The sequence below is a fragment of the Carcharodon carcharias genome, chromosome 9, assembly GCF_017639515.1.
Source record: "Carcharodon carcharias isolate sCarCar2 chromosome 9, sCarCar2.pri, whole genome shotgun sequence".
NCBI classification, from domain to species: Eukaryota; Metazoa; Chordata; class Chondrichthyes; order Lamniformes; family Lamnidae; genus Carcharodon; species Carcharodon carcharias.
In genome coordinates this window covers 57,532,207-57,552,788 of record NC_054475.1, presented here as the reverse complement: position 1 = coordinate 57,552,788, position 20,582 = coordinate 57,532,207, and the positions used below count along the sequence as shown (strand labels likewise).

At 53.2% G+C, this 20,582-nt stretch overlaps 1 protein-coding gene across 1 annotated transcript in view; it reads left to right on the top strand.

Annotated features, from left to right (window-relative positions):
- Positions 1-13,737: 13,737 nt before the first annotated feature.
- The window catches only part of LOC121282419 (protein PELPK1-like), an 88,579-nt gene continuing 81,734 nt past the window's right edge, over positions 13,738-20,582 (top strand). Inside the window, exons 1-3 of the mRNA XM_041196135.1 lie at positions 13,738-13,833; positions 16,589-16,795; positions 19,332-19,412. Coding sequence (XP_041052069.1) covers positions 13,738-13,833; positions 16,589-16,795; positions 19,332-19,412 — 384 coding nt within the window. The remainder of the gene's footprint in view (positions 13,834-16,588; positions 16,796-19,331; positions 19,413-20,582) is intronic.

Sequence of the window (20,582 nt, the reverse complement as noted above, 5' to 3'; positions counted from 1 at the left end):
CCCCAAATGTTCCTGAGCATTCAGAGATCCCCAATATACCCAAGAGTCCAGAGATCCCCAAAGAATCTGAGAGCCCCGAGATCCGCAATGTACCCGAGAGCCCAGACATCCCCAATGTACCCGAGAGCCCGGAAATCCCCAATGAATCCGAGGGCTTGAAGATCCGCAATGTACCCGAAAGCCCAGGGATCCCTTATGTACCCGAGAGCCCGAAGATCCCCAATATACCCGAGAACCCAGAGATACCCAATGTATCCATGAATCCAGAGATCCCCATAGTACGTGTGAGTCCAGAGATCCCCAAAGTATCTGAGAGCCCAGAGATCCCCAATGTACCCGAGAGTTCAGAAATCCCCAAAGTATCTGAGAGCCCAGAGATCCCCAATGTTCCTGAGAGTTCACCGATCCCCAATGTATCCTAGAGTCCAGAGATCCCCAATGTGTCCGAGAATCCAGTGATCTGCAGAGTACCCGAGAGCCCCTAGGTCCCCAGTGTACCCGACAGTCCGAAGATCCCCAATGTACCTGGGAGTCTAGAGAACCCCAATGTATCCTAGAAACCAAAGATCCCCAGTCTACCCGAGAGTCCGCAGATCCCCAATGTATCCAAGAATCCAGAGATCCCCAGTGTACCTGAGAGTCCAGAGATCCTCAATGTACCCGAGAGTCCAGAGATCCCCAATGTCCCCGGGAGTCCAGAGTTCCTCAGTGTTCCTCAGAGTTCAGAGATCCCCAATGTACCCGAGAGTCCAGATATCCCCAATGTACCCGAGAGTCAGGAAATCCCCAAATTATGTGAGAGCCCAGATATCCCCAATGTCCCTGAGAGTCCAGAGATCCCCAATGTAGCCGAGAGTCTGGAGATCCCCAAAGTATGTGAGAGCCCAGATATCCCCAATGTCCCTGACAGCCCCGAGATCCTCAATGTACCTAAGGGTCCAGAGATCCCCAATGTACCCGAGGGTCCACAGATTCCCAAAGTAGCTGAGAGCCCAGAGATCCCCAATGTACCCGAGAGGCCAGAGATCCCCAATGTACCCGAGAGCCTGGAGATCCCCAATGTACCTGAGAGCACGGAGATCCCAAATATACCCGAGAGCCAGAAGATCCCCAATGTACCCAAGAGACCTGAGATCCCCAATGTACCCGAGAGCCCAGAAATCGCCAATGCACCCGAGAGCCCAGAAATCCCCAATAGACGCGAGAGTCCAGAGATCCCCAATGTATCCAAGTGTCCAGAGATCCCCAATGTATCTGAGATCCCTGAGATCCCCAATGTATCTGAGAGTCCAGAGGTCACCAATGTACCCGAGAGCCCGGAGATCACCAATGTACCCGAGAGCCCGAAGATCCCCCATGTAGCCGAGAACCCAGAGATCCCCAATGTACCCGAGAATACAGAGATCCCCAGTGTACCCGAGAGTCCAGAGATCCCCAAGGTATCTGAGAGCCCAGAGATCCCCAATGTACTCGAGAGTGCAGAAATCCCCAACGTATCTGAGAGCCCGGAGATTCCCAATGTTCCTGGTAGTTCAGAGATCCCCAATGTACCCGAGAGTCCAGAGATACCCAAGTATCTGAACGCCCGGAGATCCCCAATTTACCCGAGAATCCAGAGATCCCCAAACTATCTGAGGGCCCAGAAATTCCCAATTTTCCTGAGAGTTCAGAGATCCCCAATGTACCCGAGGGTCCAGAGATCCCCAATGTACCCGAGAGCCTGGAGATCCCCAATGTACCCGAGATCACGGAGATCCCAAATGTACCCGAGAGCCAGAAGATCCCCAATGTACCCAAGAGACCTGAGATCCCCAATGTACCCGAGAGCCCAGAAATCACCAATGTACCCGAGAGCCCAGTGATCCCCAATTGTACCGAGAGCCCCGGGATCCCAAATATACCCGAGAGCCCAGAGATCCCCAATGTACCCGAGAGCCCGGAGATCACCAATGTACCCGAGAGCCTGAAGATCCCCCATGTACCCGAGAACCCAGAGATCCCCAATGTACCCGAGAATACAGAGATCCCCAGTGTACCCAAGAGTCCAGAGATCCCCAAGGTATCTGAGAGCCCAGAGATCCCCAATGTACTCGTAAGTGCAGAAATCCCCGACGTATCTGAGAGCCCGGAGATTCCCCATGTTCCTGATAGTTCAGAAATCCCCAATGTTCCGAGAGTCCAGAGATCCCCCAAGTATCTGAGCGCCCGGAGATCCCCAATGTACCCGAGAATCCAGAGATCCCCAAACGATCTGAGGGCCCAGAAATCCCCAATTTTCCTCAGAGTTCAAAGATCCCCAAGGTACCCGAGTGTCCAGAGATCCCCAAAGTATCCGAGAGCCCAATGATCCCCAACTGTCCCTGAGCATTCAGAGATCCCCAATATACCCAAGAGTCCAGAGATCCCCAAAGAATCTGAGAGCCCCGAGATCCGCAATGTACCCGAGAGCCCAGACATCCCCAATGTACCCAAGAGCCCGGAAATCCCCAATGAATCCGAGAGCTCGAAGATCCGCAATGTACCCGAAAGCCCAGGGATCCCTTATGTACCCGAGAGCCCGAAGATCCCCAATATACCCGAGAACCCAGAGATACCCAATGTATCCATGAATCGTACGTGTATCCATAGTACGTGTGAGTCCAGAGATCCCCAAAGTATCTGAGAGCCCAGAGATCCCCAATGTACCCGAGAGTTCAGAAATCCCCAAAGTATCTGAGAGCCCAGAGATCCCCAATGTTCCTGAGAGTTCACCGATCCCCAATGTACCCAAGAGTCCAGAGATCCCCAATGTGTCCGAGAATCCAGAGATTCGCAGAGTACCCGAGAGCCCCTAGGTCCCCAGTGTACCCGACAGTCTGAAGATCCCCAATGTACCTGGGAGTCTAGAGAGCCCAAATGTATCCTAGAAACCAAAGATCCCCAGTCTACCCGAGAGTCCGCAGATCCCCAATGTATCCAAGAATCCAGAGATCCCCAGTGTACCTGAGAGTCCAGAGATCCCCAATGTGCCCGAGGGTCCAGAGAACCCCATGTATCCGAGAGTCCAGAAATTCCCAAAATATCTGATAGCCCAGAGATCCCCAATGTACCCGAGAGTCCAGAGATCCACAATGTACCCCGGAGTGCAGAGTTCCCGAATGTTGCTGATAGTTCAGAGATCCCCAATGTATCCGAGAATGCAGAGATCCCCAGTGTACCCGAGAATCCAGAGATCCCCAAAGTATCTGAGAGCCCAGGTATCCCCATTGTACCCGAGAGCCCAGAAATCCCTAATGCACCTGCGTCCGGAGATCCCCAATATACCCGAGAGTCCAAAGATCCCCAATGTATCTGAGAGTACAGAGATCCCCAATGAATCTGAGAGCCCAGAGATCCTCCATGTTCCTGAGCATTCAGAGATCCCAATATACCCGAGAGTCCAGAGATCCCCAAACTATCTGAGAGTCCCGAGATGCCCAACGTATCCGACAGTCCCGTAATCACCAATGTACCTGAGGGCCCAAAATCACCAATGTACTCGAGAGCCCAGGGATCACCAATTGTACCGAGAGCCCCAGGATCCCCAATGTACCCGAGAGCCCAGAGATTCCCAATGTACCCGAGAGCCCGGAGATCCCCAATGTACCCGAGAGCATGAAGGTCCCTCATGTACCCAAGAGCTCAGAGATCCCCAATGTAACCGAGAGCCCAAAGATCCCCAATGTACCTGAGAACCCAGAGAACCCAATGTATCCGAGAATCCAGAAATCCCCATTGTACCCGAGAGCCCAGAAATCCCTAATGCACCTGCATCCGGAGATCCCCAATGTACCCGAGAGTCCAAAGATCCCCAATGTATCTGTGAGTACAGAGATCCCCAATGCATCTGACAGCCCAGAGATCCCCAAAGTTCCTGAGCGTTCAGAGATCCCCAATACACCCGAGGGTCCAGAGATCCCCAAAATATCTGAGAGCCCAGAGATCCCCAACGTATCCGACAGTCCAGTGATCACCAATCTACCTGAGGGCCCGAAATCCCCAATGTACCCGAGAGCCCAGGGATCCCCAACTGTACCGAGAGCCCCGCGATCCCCAATGTACCCGAGAGCCCGGAGATCCCCAATGTACCCGAGAGTCCAGAGATCCCCAATGACCCCGGGAGTCCAGAGTTCCTCAGTGTTCCTCAGAGTTCAGAGATCCCCAATGTACCCGAGAGTCCAGATATCCCCAATGTACCCGAGAGTCAGGAAATCCCCAAAGTTTGTGAGAGCCCAGATATCCCCAATGTCCCTGAGAGTCCAGAGATCCCCAATGTAGCCGAGAGTCCGGAGATCCCCAAAGTATGTGAGAGCCCAGATATCCCCAATGTCCCTGACAGCCCCGAGATCCCCAATGTACCTAAGGGTCCAGAGATCCCCAATGTACCCGCGGGTCCAGAGATCCCCAATGCAGCTGAGAGCCCAGAGATCCCCAATGTACCCGAGAGCCCAGATATCCCCAATGTACCCAAGAGCCGGGAGATCCCCAATGTACCGGAGAGCACGGAGATCCCAAATGTACCCGAGAGCCAGAAGATCCCCAATGTACCCAAGAGACCTGAGATCCCCAATGTACCTGAGAGCCCAGAAATCGCCAATGCACCCGAGAGCCCAGAAATCCCCAATACACCCGAGAGTCCAGAGATCCCCAATGTATCCGAGTGTCCAGAGATCCCCAATGTATCTGAGAGTTCAGAGATCCCCAATGTTCCTGAGAGTTCAGAGATCCCCAATGTACCCGAGGGTCCAGAGATCCCCCGTGTTCCTGAGAGTTCAAAGATCCCCAACGTACCCGAGAGTCCAGAGATCCCCAATGTAGCTGAGATCCCAGAGATCCCCAATGTATCTGAAGTCCAGAGATCACCAATGTACCTGAGGGCCCGAAATCACCAATGTACCCGAGAGCCCAGTGATCCCCAATTGTACCGAGAGCCCCGGGATCCCCACTGTACCCGAGAGCCCAGAGATCCCCAATGTACCCGAGAGCCCGGAGATCACCAATGTACCCGAGAGCCCGAAGATCCCCCATGTACCCGAGAACCCAGAGATCCCCAATGTATCCGAGAATACAGAGATCCCCAGTGTACCCGAGAGTCCAGAGATCCCCAAGGTATCTGAGAGCCCAGAGAACCCCAATGTACTCGAGAGTGCAGAAATCCCCAACGTATCTTAGAGCCCGGAGATTCCCAATGTTCCTGATAGTTCAGAGATCCCCAATGTACCCGAGAGTCCAGAGATCCCCAAACTATCTGAGCGCCCAGAAATCCCCAATTATCCTGAGAGTGCAAAGATCCCCAAGGTACCCGAGTGTCCAGAGATCCCCAAAGAATCTTAGAGCCTCGAGATCTGCAATGTACCCGAGAGCCCAGACATCCCCAATGTACCCGAGAGCCCGGAAATCCCCAATGAATCCGAGGGCTCGAAGATCCGCAATGTACCCGATAGCCCAGGGATCCCTTATGTACCCGAGAGCCCGAAGATCCCCAATATACCCGAGAACCCAGAGATACCCAAAGTATCCATGAATCCAGAGATCCCCATAGTACGTGTGAGTCCAGAGATCCCCAAAGTATCTGAGAGCCTAGAGATCCCCAATGTACCCGAGAGTTCAGAAATCCCCAAAGTATCTGAGAGCCCAGAGATCCCCAATGTTCCTGAGAGTTCACCGATCCCCAATGTATCCTAGAGTCCAGAGATCCCCAATGTGTCCGAGAATCCAGTGATCTGCAGAGTACCCGAGAGCCCCTAGGTCCCCAGTGTACCCGACAGTCCGAAGATCCCCAATGTACCTGGGAGTCTAGAGAACCCCAATGTATCCTAGAAACCAAAGATCCCCAGTCTACCCGAGAGTCCGCAGATCCCCAATGTATCCAAGAATCCAGAGATCCCCAGTGTACCTGAGAGTCCAGAGATCCTCAATGTACCCGAGAGTCCAGAGATCCCCAATGTCCCCGGGAGTCCAGAGTTCCTCAGTGTTCCTCAGAGTTCAGAGATCCCCAATGTACCCGAGGGTCCAGATATCCCCAATGTACCCGAGAGTCAGGAAATCCCCAAAGTACGTGAGAGACCAGATATCCCCAATGTCCCTGAGAGTCCAGAGATCCCCAATGTAGCCGAGAGTCTGGAGATCCCCAAAGTATGTGAGAGCCCAGATATCCCCAATGTCCCTGACAGCCCCGAGATCCTCAATGTACCTAAGGGTCCAGAGATCCCCAATGTACCCGAGGGTCCACAGATTCCCAAAGTAGCTGAGAGCCCAGAGATCCCCAATGTACCCGAGAGGCCAGAGATCCCCAATGTACCCGAGAGCCTGGAGATCCCCAATGTACCTGAGAGCACGGAGATCCCAAATATACCCGAGAGCCAGAAGATCCCCAATGTACCCAAGAGACCTGAGATCCCCAATGTACCCGAGAGCCCAGAAATCGCCAATGCACCCGAGAGCCCAGAAATCCCCAATAGACGCGAGAGTCCAGAGATCCCCAATGTATCCGAGTGTCCAGAGATCCCCAATGTATCTGAGATCCCTGAGATCCCCAATGTATCTGAGAGTCCAGAGGTCACCAATGTACCCGAGAGCCCGGAGATCACCAATGTACCCGAGAGCCCGAAGATCCCCCATGTAGCCGAGAACCCAGAGATCCCCAATGTACCCGAGAATACAGAGATCCCCAGTGTACCCGAGAGTCCAGAGATCCCCAAGGTATCTGAGAGCCCAGAGATCCCCAATGTACTCGAGAGTGCAGAAATCCCCAACGTATCTGAGAGCCCGGAGATTCCCAATGTTCCTGGTAGTTCAGAGATCCCCAATGTACCCGAGAGTCCAGAGATCCCCCAAGTATCTGAACGCCCGGAGATCCCCAATTTACCCGAGAATCCAGAGATCCCCAAACTATCTGAGGGCCCAGAAATTCCCAATTTTCCTGAGAGTTCACAGATCCCCAATGTACCCGAGGGTCCAGAGATCCACAATGTAGCTGAGAGCCCAGAGATCCCCAATGTACCCGGGAGCCCAGAGATCCCCAATGTACCCGAGAGCCTGGAGATCCCCAATGTACCCGAGATCATGGAGATCCCAAATGTACCCGAGAGCCAGAAGATCCCCAATGTACCCAAGAGACCTGAGATCCCCAATGTACCCGAGAGCCCAGAAATCGCCAATGCACCCGAGAGCCCAGAAATCCCCAATACACCAGAGAGTCCAGAGATCCCCAATGTATCCGAGTGTCCAGAGATCCCAAATGTGTCTGAGAGTTCAGAGATCCCCAATGTTCCTGAGAGTTCAGAGATCCCCAACGTACCCGAGAGTCCAGAGATCCCCAATGTAGCTGAGATCCCAGAGATCCCCAATGTATCTGAGAGTCCAGAGATCACCAATGTACCTGAGGGCCCGAAATCACCAATGTACCCGAGAGCCCAGTGATCCCCAATTGTACCGAGAGCCCCGGGATCCCAAATATACCCAAGAGCCCAGAGATCCCCAATGTACCCGTGAGCCCGGACATCACCAATGTACCCGAGAGCCTGAAGATCCCCCATGTACCCGAGAACCCAGAGATCCCCAATGTACCCGAGAATACAGAGATCCCCAGTGTACCCAAGAGTCCAGAGATCCCCAAGGTATCTGAGAGCCCAGAGATCCCCAATGTACTCGTATGTGCAGAAATCCCCGACGTATCTGAGAGCCCGGAGATTCCCCATGTTCCTGATAGTTCAGAAATCCCCAATGTTCCGAGAGTCCAGAGATCCCCCAAGTATCTGAGCGCCCGGAGATCCCCAATGTACCCGAGAATCCAGAGATCCCCAAACGATCTGAGAGCCCAGAAATCCCCAATTTTCCTCAGAGTTCAAAGATCCCCAAGGTACCCGAGTGTCCAGAAATCCCCAAAGTATCCGAGAGCCCAATGATCCCCAAATGTCCCTGAGCATTCAGAGATCCCCAATATACCCAAGAGTCCAGAGATCCCCAAAGAATCTGAGAGCCCCGAGATCCGCAATGTACCCGAGAGCCCAGACATCCCCAATGTACCCGAGAGCCCGGAAATCCCCAATGAATCCGAGAGCTCGAAGATCCGCAATGTACCCGAAAGCCCAGGGATCCCTCATGTACCCGAGAGCCCGAAGATCCCCAATATACCCGAGAACCCAGAGATACCCAATGTATCCATGAATCCAGAGATCCCCATAGTACGTGTGAGTCCAGAGATCCCCAAAGTATCTGAGAGCCCAGAGATCCCCAATGTACCCGAGAGTTCAGAAATCCCCAAAGTATCTGAGAGCCCAGAGATCCCCAATGTTCCTGAGAGTTCACCGAACCCCAATGTACCCAAGAGTCCAGAGATCCCCAATGTGTCCGAGAATCCAGAGATTCGCAGAGTACCCGAGAGCCCCTAGGTCCCCAGTGTACCCGACAGTCTGAAGATCCCCAATGTATCTGGGAGTCTAGAGAGCCCAAATGTATCCTAGAAACCAAAGATCCCCAGTCTACCCGAGAGTCTGCAGATCCCCAATGTATCCAAGAATCCAGAGATCCCCAGTGTACCTGAGAGTCCAGAGATCCCCAATGTGCCCGAGGGTCCAGAGAACCCCATGTATCCGAGAGTCCAGAGATTCCCAAAATATCTGATAGCCCAGAGATCCCCAATGTACCTGAGAGTCCAGAGATCCACAATGTACCCCGGAGTGCAGAGTTCCCGAATGTTGCTGATAGTTCAGAGATCCCCAATGTATCCGAGAATGCAGAGATCCCCAGTGTACCCGGGAATCCAGAGATCCCCAAACGATCTGAGGGCCCAGAAATCCCCAATTTTCCTGAGAGTTCAAAGATCCCCAAGGTACCCGAGTGTCCAGAGATCCCCAAAGTATCTGAGAGCCCAATGATCCCCAAATGTCCCTGAGCATTCAGAGATCCCCAATATACCCAAGAGTCCAGAGATCCCCAAAGAATCTGAGAGCCCCGAGATCCGCAATGTACCCGAGAGCCCAGACATCCCCAATGTACCTGAGAGCCCGGAAATCCCCAATGAATCCGAGAGCTCGAAGATCCGCAATGTACCCGAAAGCCCAGGGATCCCTTATGTACCCGAGAGCCCGAAGATCCCCAATGTACCCGAGAACCCAGAGATACCCAATGTATCCATGAATCCAGAGATCCCCATAGTACGTGTGAGTCCAGAGATCCCCAAAGTATCTGAGAGCTCAGAGATCCCCAATGTACCTGAGAGTTCAGAAATCCCCAAAGTATCTGAGAGCCCAGAGATCCCCAATGTTCCTGAGAGTTCACCGATCCCCAATGTACCCAAGAGTCCAGAGATCCCCAATGTGTCCGAGAATCCAGAGATTCGCAGAGTACCCGAGAGCCCCTAGGTCCCCAGTGTACCCGACAGTCTGAAGATCCCCAATGTACCTGGGAGTCTAGAGAGCCCCAATGTATCCTAGAAACCAAAGATCCCCAGTCTACCCGAGAGTCCGCAGATCCCCAATGTATCCAAGAATCCAGAGATCCCCAGTGTACCTGAGAGTCCAGAGATCCCCAATGTGCCCGAGGGTCCAGAGATCCCCAATGTACCCGAATGTCCAGAGAACCCCATGTATCCGAGAGTCCAGAGGTTCCCAAAATATCTGATAGCCCAGAGATCCCCAATGTACCCGAGAGTCCAGAGATCCACAATGTACCCCGGAGTGCAGAGTTCCCGAATGTTGCTGATAGTTCAGAGATCCCCAATGTATCCGAGAATCCAGAGATCCCCAGTGTACCCGAGAATCCAGAGATCCCCAAAGTATCTGAGAGCCCAGGTATCCCCATTGTACCCGAGAGCCCAGAAATCCCAAATGCATCTGAGTCTTGAGGTCCCCAATGTACCCGAGAGTCCAAAGATCCCCAATGTATCTGTGAGTACAGAGATCCCCAAAGTATCTGAGAGCCCAGAGATCCCCAATGTTCCTGAGAGTTCACCGATCCCCAATGTACCCAAGAGTCCAGAGATCCCCAATGTGTCCGAGAATCCAGAGATTCGCAGAGTACCCGAGAGCCCCTAGGTCCCCAGTGTACCCGACAGTCTGAAGATCCCCAATGTACCTGGGAGTCTAGAGAGCCCCAATGTATCCTAGAAACCAAAGATCCCCAGTCTACCCGAGAGTCCGCAGATCCCCAATGTATCCAAGAATCCAGAGATCCCCAGTGTACCTGAGAGTCCAGAGATCCCCAATGTGCCCGAGGGTCCAGAGATCCCCAATGTACCCGAATGTCCAGAGAACCCCATGTATCCGAGAGTCCAGAGGTTCCCAAAATATCTGATAGCCCAGAGATCCCCAATGTACCCGAGAGTCCAGAGATCCACAATGTACCCCGGAGTGCAGAGTTCCCGAATGTTGCTGATAGTTCAGAGATCCCCAATGTATCCGAGAATCCAGAGATCCCCAGTGTACCCGAGAATCCAGAGATCCCCAAAGTATCTGAGAGCCCAGGTATCCCCATTGTACCCGAGAGCCCAGAAATCCCAAATGCATCTGTGTCTTGAGGTCCCCAATGTACCCGAGAGTCCAAAGATCCCCAATGTATCTGTGAGTACAGAGATCCCCAATGCATCTGACAGCCCAGAGATCCCCAAAGTTCCTGAGCGTTCAGAGATCCCCAATACACCCGAGGGTCCAGAGATCCCCAAAATATCTGAGAGCCCAGAGATCCCCAACGTATCCGACAGTCCAGTGATCACCAATCTACCTGAGGGCCCGAAGATCCCCCATGTACCCGAGAGCCCGGAGATCCCCAATGTACCTGAGAATACAGAGATCCCCAGTGTACCCGAGAGTCCAGAGATCCCCAAGCTATCTGAGAGCCCACAGATCCCCAATGTACTCGAGAGTGCAGAAATCCCCAACGTATCTGAGAGCCCGGAGATTCCCCATGTTCCTGATAGTTCAGAAATCCCCAATGTTCCGAGAGTCCAGAGATCCCCCAAGTATCTGAGCGCCCGGAGATCCACAATGTACCCGAGAATCCAGAGATCCCCAAACGATCTGAGGGCCCAGAAATCCCCAATTTTCCTCAGAGTTCAAAGATCCCCAAGGTACCCGAGTGTCCAGAGATCCCCAAAGTATCCGAGAGCCCAATGATCCCCAAATGTCCCTGAGCATTCAGAGATCCCCAATATACCCAAGAGTCCAGAGATCCCCAAAGAATCTGAGAGCCCCGAGATCCGCAATGAACCCGAGAGCCCGGACATCCCCAATGTACCCAAGAGCCCGGAAATCCCCAATGAATCCGAGAGCTCGAAGATCCGCAATGTACCCGATAGCCCAGGGATCCCTTATGTACCCGAGTGCTGGAAGATCCCCAATATACCCGAGAACCCAGAGATACGCAATGTATCCATGAATCCAGAGATCCCCATAGTACGTGTGAGTCCAGAGATCCCCAAAGTATCTGAGAGCCCAGAGATCCCCAATGTACCCGAGAGTTCAGAAATCCCCAAAGTATCTGAGAGCCCAGAGATCCCCAATGTTCCTGAGAGTTCACCGATCCCCAATGTACCCAAGAGTCCAGAGATCCCCAATGTGTCCGAGAATCCAGTGATCTGCAGAGTACCCGAGAGCCCCTAGGACCCCAGTGTACCCGACAGTCCGAAGATCCCCAATGTACCTGGGAGTCTAGAGAACCCCAATGTATCCTAGAAACCAGAGATCGCCAGTCTACCCGAGAGTCCACAGATCCCCAATGTATCCAAGAATCCAGAGATCCCCAGTGTACCTGAGAGTCCAGAGATCCCTAATGTGCCCGAGGGTCCAGAGATCACCAATGTACCCGAATGTCCAGAGAACCCCATGTATCCGAGAGTCCAGAGATTCCCAAAATATCTGATAGCCCAGAGATCCCCAATGTACCCGAGAGGCCAGAGATCCCCAATGTACCCGAGAGACAGGAGATCCCCAAAGTATGTGAGACCCCACATATCCTCAATGTCCCTGAGAGCCCAGAGATCCCCAATGTACCCGAGAGTCCGGAGATCCCCAAAGTATGTGAGAGCACAGATATCCCCAATGTCCCTGACAGCCCAGAGATCCCCAATGTACCTAAGTGTCCAGAGATCCCCAATGTACCCGAGGTTCCAGAGATCCCCAATGTACCTGAGAGCCCAGAGATCCCCAATGTACCTGAGAGCCCGGAGATCCCCAATGTACCCGAGAGTGGAGAGATCCCCCATGTTCCTGAGATTTCAGAGATCCCCAATGTACCCGAGAGTCCAGAGATCCCCAATGTAGCCGTGATCCCAGAGCTCATCAATGTATCTGAGAGTCCAGAGATCACCAATGTACCTGAGGGCCCAAAATCACCGATGTACCCCAGAGCCCAAGGATCCCAAATTGTACCGAGAGCCCTGGGATCCCCAATGTACCCGAGAGCCCGGAGATCCCCAATGTACCCGAGAGCCCGGAGATCCCCAATGTACCCGAGATCCCGGAGATCCCCAATGTACCCGATAGTCCAAAGATCCTCCATGTACCCGAGAGCGCAGAGATCCCCAATGTTACCGAGAGCCCAAAGATCCCCAATGCACCCGAGAACCCGTAGATCCCCAATGTATCCGAGAATCCAGAGATCCCCAGTGTACCCGAGAGTCCAGAGATCCCCAAAGTATCTGAGAGCCCAGAGATCCCCAATGTACCCGAGAGACGGAGATCCCCAAAGTATGTGAGAGCCCAGATATCGCCAATGTCCCTGACAGCCCAGAGATCCCCAATGTACCTAAGGGTCCAGAGATCCCCAATATACCCGAGGGTCCAGAGATCCCCAATGTACCTGAGAGCCCAGAGATCCCCAATGTTACTGAGAGTTCAGAGATCCCCAATGAACCCGAGAGTCCAGAGATCCCCAAAGTATCCGAGAGCCCAGAGATCCCCAATGTTCCTGTGAGTCCAGAGATCCCCAAAGTATCTGAGAGCCCAGGGATCCCCATTAACCCGAGGTTCCAGAGATCCCCAATGTAGTCGAGAGCCCAGAGATCCTCAATGTATCCGAGAGTCCAGAGATCCCCAATGCATCTGAATCCAGAGATCCCCAATGTACCTGATAGTCCAGAGATCCCCAATGTATTCGAGAGTCCAGATTTAACAATGCATCTGAGAGCCCAGAGATCCCCAATGTTACTGAGAGTTCAGTGATCCCCAATGTGCCCGAGGTTCCTGAGATCCCCATTGTACCCAAATGTCCAGAGATCCCCCATGTACCGAGAGTCCAGAGGTTCTCAATGTACCTGAGAGTCCGGAGATCCCCAATGTATCCGAGAGTCCAGAGATCCCGCATGTTCCTGAGAGTTCAGAGATCCCCAGTGTACCTGCGAGTCCAGAAATCCCCAAAGTATCTGAGAGCCCAGAGATCCTCAATGTACCCGAGAGTCCAGAGATCCCCAATGTACCCGGGAGTCCAGAGTTCCCCAATGTTCCTGAGAGTTCAGAGATCCCCAATGTACCCGAGAGTCCAGATATCCCCAATGTACCCGAGAGTCAGGAGATCCCCAATATATGTGAGAGCCCAGATATCCCCAATGTCACTGAGAGCCCAAAGATCCCCAATGTACCCCAGAGTCCGGAGATCCCCAAAGTATGTGAGAGCCCAGATATCCCCAATGTCCCTGATAGCCCCGAAGTCCCCAATGTACCTAACGGCCCAGAGATCCCCAATATACCCGAGGGTCCAGAGATCCCCAATGTACACGAGAGCATGAAGGTCCCCAATGTACCCAAGAGACCGGAGATCCCCAATGTTCCGGAGAGCCCAGAAATCGCCAGTGCACCCGAGAGCACAGAAATCCCCAATGTACCCGAGAGTCCAGAGATCCCCAATGTATCCGAGAGTCCGGAAATCCCTAATATACCCGAGAGTTCAGAGATCCCCAATGTATCCGAAAGTCCAGAGATCACCAATGTATCTGAGAGTTCAGAGATCCCCAATGTACCCAATAGTCCAGAGATCCCCCATGTTCATGAGATTTCAGAGATCCCCAACATACCCGAGAGTCCAGAGATCCCCAATGTAGCCGAGAACCCAGAAATCACCAATGTACCTGAGGGCCGAAATCACCCATGCACCCGAGAGCCCAGGGATCCCCAGTTGTACCGAAAGCCCTGGGATCCTCAATGTACCCGAGAGCCCAGAGATCCCCCATGTACCCGAGAGCCCGGAGATCCCCAATGTACCCGAGAGGCCGAATATCCCCCATGTACCCGAGAGCCCAGAGATCCCCAATATACCTGAGAGCCCAAAGATCCCCAATGTACCCGAGAACCCGGAGATCCCCAATGTATCTGAGAATCCAGAGATGCCCAGTGTACCCGAGAGTCCAGATATCCCCAAAGTTTCTGAGAGCCCAGAGATCCCCAATGTACCCGAGAGTCCAGAAATCCCCAAAGTATCTGAGAGCATGGAGATCCCCAATGTTCCTGAGAGTTCAGAGTTCCCCAATGTACTCGAGAGTCCAGAGATCCCCAAAGTATCTGAGCTTCCGGAGATCCCCAATATACCCGAGATTCCAGAGATCCCGAAAGTATCTGTTGACCCAGAGATCCCCAATGTTCCTGAGAGTTCACACATCCCCAATGTACCCGAGAGTCCAGAGATCCCCAATGTATCCGAGAGTCCGGAAATCCCCAATATACCCGAGAGTTCAGAGATCCCCAATGTATCCGAACGTCCAGAGATCACCAAAGTATCTGAGAGTTCAGAGATCCCCAATGTACCCAATAGTCCAGAGATCCCCCATGTTCATGAGATTTCAGAGATCCCCAACGTACCCGAGAATCCAGAGATCCCCAATGTAGCCGAGAACCCAGAGATCACCAATGTACCTGAGGGCCGAAATCACCCAAGCACCCGAGAGCCCAGGGATCCCCAGTTGTACCGAAAGCCCTGGGATCCTCAATGTACCCGAGAGCCCAGAGATCCCCCATGTACCCGAGAGCCCGGAGATCCCCAATGTACCCAAGAGGCCGAATATCCCCCATGTACACGAGAGCCCAGAGATCCCCAATATACCTGAGAGCCCAAAGATCCCCAATGTACCCGAGAACCCGGAGATCCCCAATGTATCTGAGAATCCAGAGATGCCCAGTGTACCCGAGAGTCCAGATATCCCCAAAGTTTCTGAGAGCCCAGAGATCCCCAATGTACCCGAGAGTCCAGAAATCCCCAAAGTATCTGAGAGCCTGGAGATCCCCAATGTTCCTGAGAGTTCAGAGATCCCCAATGTACTCGAGAGTCCAGAGATCCCCAAAGTATCTGAGCTCCCGGAGATCCCCTATATACCCGAGATTCCAGAGATCCCGAAAGTATCTGTTGACCCAGAGATCCCCAATGTTCCTGAGAGTTCACACATCCCCAATGTACCCGAGAGCCCAGAGATCCCCAATGTACCCGAGGGTGCAGAGATCCGCAATGTACCCGAGGGTCCAGAGATCCCCCATGTACTCGAGAGTCCAGAGATACCCAATGTATCCGAGAGCCCGGAAATCCCCAGTGTACCTGAGAGCCCGGAGATCCCCAAAGTACCTGAGAGGCTGAAGATCCCCAATGTCCCCAATAGCCCGGAGATCCCCATGTATCTAAGCATCCAGAGATCCCCAATGTAGCTGAGAGCCCAGAAATCCCCAATGTACCCAAGTGCCCAGAAATCCCCAATGCATCTGAGTACGGCGATCCCCAATGTACCCGAGAGTCCAGATATCCCCAAAGTACCCTAGAGTCAGGAAATCCCCAAGGTCTGTGAGAGCCCACATATCCCCAATGTCCCTGAAATTCCAGAGATCCCCAATGTAGCCGAGAGTCTGGAGATCCTCAAAGTATGTGAGAGCCCAGATATCCCCAATGTCCCTGACAGCCCCGAGATCCCCAATGTACCTAAGGGTCCAGGGATCCCCAGTGTACCCGAGGTTCCAGAGATCCCCAATGTAGCTGAGAGCCCAGAGATCCCCAAAGTACCCGAGAGCCCAGAGATCCCCAATGTACCCGAGAGCCTGGAGATCCCCAATGTACCCAAGAGCACGGAGATCCCAAATGTACCCGAGAGCCAGAAGATCCCCAATGTACCCAAGAGACCTGAGATCCCCAATGTACCCGAGAGCCCAGAAATCGCCAAAGCACCCGAGAGCCCAGAAATCCCCAATACACCCGAGAGTCCAGAGATCCCCAATGTATCCGAGTGTCCAGAGATCCCCAATGTATCTGAGAGTTCAGAGATCCCCAATGTTCCTGAGAGTTCAGAGATCCCCAGTGTACCCGAGGGTCCAGAGATCCCCCATGTTTCTGAGAGTTCAGAGATCCCCAACGTACCCGAGAGTCCAGAGATCCCCAATGTAGCTGAGATCCCAGAGTTCCCCAATGTATCTGAGAGTCCAGAGATCACCAATGTACCTGAGGGCCCGAAATCACCAATGTACCCGAGAGCCCCGTGACCCCCAATTGTACCGAGAGCCCCGGGATCCCCAATGTACCCGAGAGCCCAGAGATCCCCAATGTACCCGAGAGTCCAGAGATCCCCAAGGTATCTGAGAGCCCAGAGATCCTCAATGTACTCGAGAGTGCAGAAATCCCCAACGTATCTGAGAGCCCGGAGATTCCTAATGTTCCTGATAGTTCAGAGATCCCCAATGTACCCGAGAGTCCAGAGATCCCCCAAGTATCTGAGCGCTCGGAGATCCCCAATGTACCCGAGAATCCAGAGATCCCCAAACTATCTGAGGGCCCAGAAATCCCCAATTCTCCTGAGAGTTCAAAGATCCCCAAGGTACCCGAGTGTCCAGAGATCCCCAATGTATCCGAGAGCCCAATGATCCCAAAATGTTCCTGAGCATTCAGAGATCCCCAATATACCCAAGAGTCCAGAGATCCCCAAAGAATCTGAGAGCCCCGAGATCCGCAATGTACTCAAGAGCCCAGAGATCCCCAATGTACCTGAGAGCCTGGAAATCCCCAATGAATCCGAGAGCTCGAAGATCCGCAATGTACCCGATAGCCCAGGGATCCCTTAGGTACCCGAGAGCCCGAAGATCCCCAATATACCCGAGAACCCAGAGATACCCAATGTATCCATGAATCCAGAGATCCCCATAGTACGTGTGAGTCCAGAGATCCCCAAAGTATCTGAGAGCCCAGAGATCCCCAATGTACCCGAGAGTTCAGAAATCCCCAAAGTATCTGAGAGCCCAGAAATCCCCAATGTTCCTGAGAGTTCACAGATCCCCAATGTACCCAAGAGTCCAGAGATCCCCAATGTGTCCGAGAATCCAGAGATCCGCAGAGTACCCGAGAGCCCCTAGGTCCCCAGTGTAGCCGACAGTCTGAAGATCCCCAATGTACCTGGGAGTCTAGAGAGCCCCAATGTATCCTAGAAACCAAAGATCCCCAGTCTACCCGAGAGTCCGCAGATCCCCAATGTATCCAAGAATCCAGAGATCCCCAGTGTACCTGAGAGTCCAGAGATCCCCAATGTGCCCGAGGGTCCAGAGATCCCCAATGTACCCGAATGTCCAGAGAACCCCATGTATCCGAGAGTCCAGAGATTCCCAAAATATCTGATAGCCCAGAGATCCCCAATGTACCCGAGAGTCCAGAGATCCACAATGTACCCCGGAGTGCAGAGTTCCCGAATGTTGCTGATGGTTCAGAGATCCCCAATGTACCCGAGAGTCCAGAGATCCCCAATGTACCCGAGAGTCCGGAGATCCCCAAAGTATGTGGGAGCCCAGATATCCCCAATGTCCCTGAAAGCCCAGAGAACCCCAAAGTACCTAAGGGTCCAGAGATCCCCAATGTACCCGAGGTTCCAGAGATCCCCAATGTACCTGAGAGCCCAGAGATCCCCAATGTACCTGAGAGCCCGGAGATCCCCAATGTACCCGAGAGTGGAGAGATCCCCCATGTTCCTGAGATTTCAGAGATCCCCAACGTACCCGAGAGTCCAGAGATCCCCAATGTAGCCGAGATCCCAGAGATCATCAATGTATCTGAGAGCCCAAAGATCCCCAATGTACCCGAGAACCCCTAGATCTCCAATGTATCCGAGAATCCAGAGATCCCCAGTGTACCCGAGAGTCCAGAGATCTCCAAAGTATCTGAGAGCCCAGAGATCCCCAATGTACCCGAGAGTCTGGAGATCCCCAAAGTATGTGAGAGCCCAGAGATCCCCAATGTACCCGAGAGTCTGGAGATCCCCAAAGTATGTGAGAGCCCAGATATCCCCAATGTCCCTGACAGCCCAGAGATCCCCAAGGTACCTAAGGGTCCAGAGATCCCCAATATACCCGAGGTTCCAGAGATCCCCAATGTACCTGAGAGCCCAGAGATCCCCAATGTTACTGAGAGTTCAGAGATCCCCAATGTACCCGAGAGTCCAGAGATCCCTAAAGAATCTGAGAGCCCAGAGATCCCCAATGTTCCTGTGAGTCCAGAGATCCCCAAAGTATCTGAGAGCCTAGAGATCCCCAATGCACCCGAGAGCACAGAAATCCCCAATGTACCCGAGAGTCCAGAGATCCCCAATGTATCCGAGAGTCCGGAAATCCCCAATATACCCGAGAGTTCAGAGATCCCCCATGTTCATGAGATTTCAGAGATCCCCAACGTACCCGAGAGTCTAGTGATCCCCAACGTAGCTGAGAACCCAGAGATCACCAATGTACCTGAGGGCCGAAATCACCCATGCACCCGTGAGCCCAGGGTTCCCCAGTTGTACCGAAAGCCCCGGGGTCCTCAATGTACCCGAGAGCCCAGATATCCCCAATGTACCCGAGAGCCCGGAGATCCCCAATGTATCCGAGAGGCCGAATATCCCCCATATACCCGAGAGCCCAGAGATCCCCAATATACCTGAGAGCCCAAAGATCCCCAATATACCCGAGAATCCAGAGATCCCCAATGTATCCGAAAATCCAGAGATGCCCAGTGTACCCGAGAGTCCAGATATCCCCAAAGCTTCTGACAGCCCAGAGATCCCCAATGTACCCGAGAGTCCAGAAATCCCCAAAGTATCTGAGAGCCTGGAGATCCCCAATGTTCCTGAGAGTTCAGAGATACCCAATGTACCCGAGAGTCCAGAGATCCCCAAAGTATCTGAGCTCCCGGAGATCCCCAATATACCCGAGATTCCAGAGATCCCGAAAGTATCTGAGGACACAGAGATCCCCAATGTTCCTGAGTGTTCACAGATCCCCAATGTACCCGAGGGTCCAGAGATCCCCAATGTACCCGAGAGCCCGGAAATCCCCAATGAATCCGAGAGCTCGAAGATCCGCAATGTACCCGATAGCCCAGGGATCCCTTAGGTACCCGAGAGCCCGAAGATCCCTAATATACCCGAGAACCCAGAGATACCCAATGTATCCATGAATCCAGAGATCCCCATAGTACGTGTGAGTCCAGAGATCCCCAAAGTATCTGAGAGCCCAGAGATCCCCAATGTACCCGAGAGTTCAGAAATCCCCAAAGTATCTGAGAGCCCAGAAATCCCCAATGTTCCTGAGAGTTCACAGATCCCCAATGTACCCAAGAGTCCAGAGATCCCCAATGTGTCCGAGAATCCAGAGATCCGCAGAGTACCCGAGAGCCCCTAGGTCCCCAGTGTAGCCGACAGTCTGAAGATCCCCAATGTACCTGGGAGTCTAGAGAGCCCCAATGTATCCTAGAAACCAAAGATCCCCAGTCTACCCGAGAGTCCAGAGATCCCCAATGTACCCGAATGTCCAGAGAACCCCATGTATCCGAGAGTCCAGAGATTCCCAAAATATCTGATAGCCCAGAGATCCCCAATGTACCCGAGAGTCCAGAGATCCACAATGTACCCCGGAGTGCAGAGTTCCCGAATGTTGCTGATGGTTCAGAGATCCCCAATGTACCCGAGAGTCCAGAGATCCCCAATGTACCCGAGAGTCCGGAGATCCCCAAAGTATGTGGGAGCCCAGATATCCCCAATGTCCCTGAAAGCCCAGAGAACCCCAAAGTACCTAAGGGTCCAGAGATCCCCAATGTACCCGAGGTTCCAGAGATCCCCAATGTACCTGAGAGCCCAGAGATCCCCAATGTACCTGAGAGCCCGGAGATCCCCAATGTACCCGAGAGTGGAGAGATCCCCCATGTTCCTGAGATTTCAGAGATCCCCAACGTACCCGAGAGTCCAGAGATCCCCAATGTAGCCGAGATCCCAGAGATCATCAATGTATCTGAGAGCCCAAAGATCCCCAATGTACCCGAGAACCCCTAGATCCCCAATATATCCGAGAATCCAGAGATCCCCAGTGTACCCGAGAGTCCAGAGATCTCCAAAGTATCTGAGAGCCCAGAGATCCCCAATGTACCCGAGAGTCCGGAGATCCCCAAAGTATGTGAGAGCCCAGAGATCCCCAATGTACCCGAGAGTCCGGAGATCCCCAAAGTATGTGAGAGCCCAGATATCCCCAATGTCCCTGACAGCCCAGAGATCCCCAATGTTCCTAAGGGTCCAGAGATCCCCAATATACCCGAGGTTCCAGAGATCCCCAATGTACCTGAGAGCCCAGAGATCCCCAATGTTACTGAGA